A 5977-nucleotide genomic window follows, 5' to 3' on the forward strand; every position below is an offset into this window, starting at 1 on the left:
AACCTCTAAAGTAGCTATTTTTGCAAAATAATATTACGTATTTGCAAGCGCAGCCTGGTCTCATCGCTAGTCTTTAAGGGGAGCATCCATTCTCAATACCTTAAATCAATCGGATCTTCTATGACAAAAGCTGCGCTCAGTGCAAAGGCTACTCAGAAATTAAACAAAATTTGAATCATGAATTTGTTGGATATAAATGTTCTATTCTATTCCTAATCTAAGCAAAAACAATCAGGTAGTGCAATAGTAATAATTATGAGTTCGCATAATGACCACAGCGAGTCATATTATATAATATTTTTATACAAGTATTTTGATTAGGTATGCAGATGTAGGGTTTGTTGATGACCTTCTTGAATCAGTATATATGCGTTTGATTTCTGCGGAACTTCACAGTTTACTCTTCGGGAACGATGAAATACTTCGTAAGTACCTACCTATTTTTTTTATTCGATCCATTAATTTTTTATCCTGTAAATTTTACACATTATCTAATTATTGCTTGTGTATGTACCTATACCTATTTCTTGAAATTGTACTTAAATGTACTAAATGAGAATAAAATAGTTCAGTTCTTTGTTTTTGACGCTTCGTGAAATGTAAACACTAGTTTAAACCACAGGTTAGAAGTAGAAGGTAAAGAAAAGTTTTTTCCAATTAATTAGATATTATTATTATGTCTCGCAGTTTTACGAGTACTCGCGTGAAGTTAGGCTTAAAGGTCTACCTACACTTTCTCCATGGCCGACATTTAAATGAGACAATGTACCCGTTTGTTGAGTCTGATAATGAACTAATAAAGTACTTTAAGTTCAATCAAAAATGTTTTAATAGTTTTTGCATTAAGCTGGAATAAACAAACTGCCTAAACACACATCTAATCAAAATGTTTTTGGAACGAAGTTCCTTATAGGACGATGCGGAGGGGTACCCTAACCGGGAAAAAACGTCCGTAACGTAAGAATTTTTTAATAATGCACACAGTGTACGACTTAATTTTGTAATAACGTACAAAAAAACATATTTTTTATCATTCATTGACCACGATCTCAGAGCGTTCGTTTGCGCAATACACTGACTCTTATGCAAACAACCGTTAATGAAGTGTACCACAATAAGTTCGCACGTTACCGAATGACCGTGGGTTGTTGCGAAACCTCCAGTTTTATTTTCTTTATACCTCGAATAGAACTTTAAATTAATATTTTTATAATAAGGAACTTCGTTCCTATCCGGTGTCCTACGACACCACAGATCTGTTTTATTTAAAAACCAGTCGTCCATCTAAAACAACAAATCATGATTTTTGTTGTTGTTATCTTTAATTACTGGTGGTAGGACCTCGTATGAGTCCGCGCGGGTGGGTACCACCACCCTGCCTATTTCTGCCGTGAAGCAGTAATGCGTTTCGGTTTGAAGGGTGGGGCAGCCGTTGTAACTATACTTGAGACCTTAGAACTTATATCTCAAGGTGGGTGACACATTTCAGGTTTAAAATCCTACCGCGACGAACAATCAGAAAATCGTTAACACAATTTTTGAAAATTCGAATAAATAAGTTGCTTAAAATTTTCGTGGTCACTGACTCCGAGAACAGATTAAGTCGTTAAGCTCAATTTGATAAGTAAGCACAACTCTCGAGATCTTAAAAAAATAAAAATTCCAAAAAAATCTTCCCCAGTTGATTTTCCTCGTGGTGTGCGTGGCGATGGCTGCCGCTTCTCCCCAGGTGGTCGCAGCATGGCCTGGTATCGTGCCTGGCTTCGTCCCGTACCCTGCACCTAGGGTAAATATTATTTTGCTTAGAAAATATAAAAATCATTACCTGTTTATATTAGAGAACAATGGTAAGTTAAGGCATATTTTCATATATTTGTTTAAGAAGATAATGAAGAAGGTTTTTATTATTTATTAAAAATTGATCTTTTCATAAAGGTAGAGTTTTTAATGAAATGTAGATATTAAAGTAAACGTAATAGTTAATATATTAAACACAAGACTTACTTACAAATCGATCTTGAAGAAAACAATCTAATTTAATAAGTCCCTTTTCTTTCTTGTTTACAACAATTGTTGTATGGAATAAAAACTACCGTCGTTTTCGCGTGTAATTGTTCCTATCGCTACAGGATTGCCTAGAAGATATCAATCACTCTAAGCGAGAAAGTCACAAATTGTCACACTTTTTAATTGTTATTTTAGTGTTTTAATTACGTAATTACGTATTACTTTTTTACGTAATAAAATGGAAATCATAGAACCAAAAATATATGAAGTAAAAGTAACAGCAAAAAAGGAACGAAAAAAGTCCCTCTACCCTCCCTATCACACGTTACAATCGATGTACGACTATAGTATAAGCCAAGGAGGTTGACGACAGACAGCCTGCCAGTTATAAAACTCATGCTAAATCCAGCCGCACGATAAGAGGACATGCTACGCCGACCCCAGACAATGAGAATAAGGGCATCAAGAAGAAGATGAAGTTAAGGCGCCACTTGCATTATTGCAAAACAAATTAAGACTCGACATATGGATGAAAGTATTAAATTCCAACAAACTTATGGTATAAACACAATTTATATTAATTTTTTTTTTTTAATTTTTTTTCTTTTTTAATTTTTTTATTTTTTTTTATTGCCTTTGTAGGCAGACGGGCATACGGCCCACCTGATGGTAAGTGGTTACCGTCGCCCATGGACTTCAGCAATGCCTACCAAGCCAAGCCGCTGCCTACCGCTTAATACTCTCCACAAGCCTCGTTTGAAGAAGGACATGTCATAGCGCTTGGGAAACACCGTGGAGGGGAGCTCATTCCATAGCCGGATGGTACGTGGCAAAAAAGATACTAACCAAACTTTAAGCGTCATATTTATATGTAAGCATGACAGCGCTTTAAGTTAGTGCCAAAACTACTGTATCCAGAGGATTTGTTGTGAAGTCTATGTTTAAAACCTGTCCATTGACGATGGTTTCGTAATTCTAGTTACACTAATGCGTCACAATTGCAAAACGATTGATTTTTTTCCCAGACCCTGGTAGCTGGTCCCACAGTTGTAAACAGCGCTTTCGGTCATTACGTCGCCCCGGGATACGTTGGACCGGCAATCATCTAAATCTTTCATCGTGTAATAAACATCATGAATCGGCAGTGTACCCTTGGCTTGTTAACCATATATATGGTATAATAATAAATTGGTAAACTTACTATGATATTTTTTTATTTTTTCTTCCTGTTTTTGAGGAAAATATTTATAACAAAGTGAAGATCTTCCTATTCGTTCCCGTCCCGTAGGTTTTTCCAGTTTCACCAGAACAGGTGGGCGAGTACAGGCACAGCCATTAGGGGTGGGATTTGCTAACAGCTGCCCGAGCGCCTCCGAAGTAGACCTAACAACTCAAGGGCAACTGCTTCGTGAATGCATCTACTACCGGATCGGAATCGCGACCCGCTGAGAAGATCCGGCGAGAAACTCTGCGGGCTGATGAGTATGAGTTAGGTTGCACGTCGAACTCTTTGGCCAGTTTGAAGAGTAAGGTTACCAGGGTCTCTAAGCCTGCTCCTTGTGCTAAAGCTGCAGGCGTGATAATATTAGTGGTTCGGATGGATACGTAAGGACATGTCTAGGGCGTCGACAGTGACTGGGTCCTGCGTGAGCCCGAAGTCGGGGAGTAGTCAGATCAGGACAATCCGAACGGCCGTCTTCGGTAAGGAGCTAAGTGGAAGATACTGGCACTTGGGACACCCAGCCCAGAGATGCAAACGGCACCCTTACGCATTTACTTACTACACAGAACCTGTGTATTGTATTGCATAAATACTCTTTATTGATCAGAATAACAAGAAAAACAATTTAAAATAGATTTTATATTATTTAGTACTAGCGACCCGCCCTCGCTTCGCTTCGGAAACATTAAATTTTATTAATGAATAGTTGAGTCCCGCGATGTTACCCGCGGTTATTGTCGGATCGCGGGTGACGCCGCGGTGCGAAGCTAGTCTAAAAAAATTACTCCTTATATCATCAGCTACCTGTCAGTGAAAGTCCCATCAAAATCGGTCCAGCCGTTCCAGAGATTCGCCGGAACAAACAGACAGACAAAAATTGTAAAAAATGTTATTTTGGTGTATGTACCGTATATAACTAGTCAGGTCATAAGTATTGTCACACAGTAAAAACTTTTCTTTTGGAATGCTGGCCACAAAAAAGTTTATTGAATTCGAATTTCGAATTGTTCATGAAAATAAAAATGTATACTTTTAGAATTTTACTCATTTTTAAATATGGAGTGGACGCTTAAAGAAGACCGTGTTGCAGTTATTGCGTTGCATCGTTGCGGTTACGCGCCAATTCAATTTTTTAACATACTGAAAAATTTGAATATAACCAAAAGATTTGTTTATCGTACCATCAAACGATACAATGAAGACTCTAGTGTAGATGACAGGTCAAGAAGTGGTCGCCCTCGGTCTGTTAGGACTCCAGCAGTGATAAAAGCTGTGAAGGCGCGAATTCAAAGAAATCCCAAACGTAAGCAGAAACTGTTGGCCCATCAGATGGGGTTAAGCAGAACCACGGTGAAAAGGGTGTTAAATGAAGACTTAGGGCTTCGGGCATATCGAAGAAAAACAGGACATCGTTTGAATGCTCGTCTAATGGACCTGAGACTGAAGAGATGCCGCGCTTTGTTGAAGCGGTACGCGGGAAAAAAATATCGGGAAATTCTTTTTTCGGATGAAAATTTTTTTACCGTAGAAGAGAGCTACAACAAACAAAATGATAAGGTGTACGCACACAGTAGTGAAGAAGCGAGCAACCGTATTCCGCGTGTCCAACGAGGTCATTTTCCATCCTCGCTCATGGTATGGTTGGGAGTTTCTTATTGGGGCTTAACAGAGGTACATTTTTGTGAGAAAGGTGTAAAAACGAATGCAGTTGTGTATCAAAATACAGTCCTGACGAACCTCGTGGAACCTGTTTCTCATACCATGTTCAATAACAGGCACTGGGTATTCCAACAAGATTCGGCGCCAGCTCATAGAGCGAAGAGCACACAAGACTGGCTGGCGGCGCGTGAAATCCACTTCATCCGGCACGAAGACTGGCCCTCCTCCAGTCCAGATTTGAATCCGTTAGATTACAAGATATGGCAACACTTGGAGGAAAAGGCGTGCTCAAAGCCTCATCCCAATTTGGAGTCACTCAAGACATCCTTGATTAAGGCAGCCGCCGATATTGACATGGACCTCGTTCGTGCTGCGATAGACGACTGGCCGCGCAGATTGAAGGCCTGTATTCAAAATCACGGAGGTCATTTTGAATAAACTTTAGTGTCATAAGAATCTATGTTTTGTTAAGTTCATTTTGGTATATGAATGGTTACATAATGAATAAACTTGTTTAAATTATTTTACATTAAACATGTGACAGAATTTATGACCTGACTAGGTATATTCATATGCATGTAGTAAATAGCGGTTATTTCAATATTACAAACAGACACTCCAATTTTATTTATATGTATAGATAGATTTTTGTCACCACGATCCAATGCCGAGACTTTAATTATGGGTGGTTATGTTCGATACGGAAATAGTTGAAGAGCGTAGATCAATCTTTGATCTACAAAACAAGCGAGCCGTCGCGCGCGCTCTGTTTGATTACCTTTCAATTTACTGTCAATCTAACAATTATTAGAGCGAGCTGTCAGTAATGGTGTAGGTAGGCGCATTGTATTTTCTAGAATATTCAAGAGTCATAGACGTAATAACAAATTGCGAAATAAAGTAATTAAATACGCGATTAAATTACCTGAACGGGAAGGCGGGCCCATAGCACACCCGCTGCTAAGTAATAACCGAACATTCCCGATCCTGCGGACAGAATGGAAAGCAGTCGACGTCGCCCCAAACACGTCATTTCGGATCCTCCCGATCCACTAACGGTGTTTCTAGGTACCTCAAGCACCGGTCATC

The 5977-nt window shown here is 39.0% G+C and overlaps 1 protein-coding gene across 1 annotated transcript; it reads left to right on the forward strand.

Annotated features, from left to right (window-relative positions):
- The first annotated feature begins 295 nt into the window (after positions 1-295).
- On the forward strand, positions 296-3208 carry LOC114246388 (uncharacterized). The gene is made up of 3 exons (XM_028178880.2): positions 296-425; positions 1682-1786; positions 3033-3208. Exons 1-3 carry the CDS (start codon positions 414-416, stop codon positions 3114-3116), a joined length of 201 nt encoding a protein of 66 aa, XP_028034681.2. The 5' UTR covers positions 296-413; the 3' UTR covers positions 3117-3208.
- The last annotated feature ends 2769 nt before the right edge of the window (positions 3209-5977 follow it).

This window comes from Bombyx mandarina, chromosome 18, assembly GCF_030267445.1.
Source record: "Bombyx mandarina strain Sakado chromosome 18, ASM3026744v2".
NCBI lineage: Eukaryota > Metazoa > Arthropoda > Insecta > Lepidoptera > Bombycidae > Bombyx > Bombyx mandarina.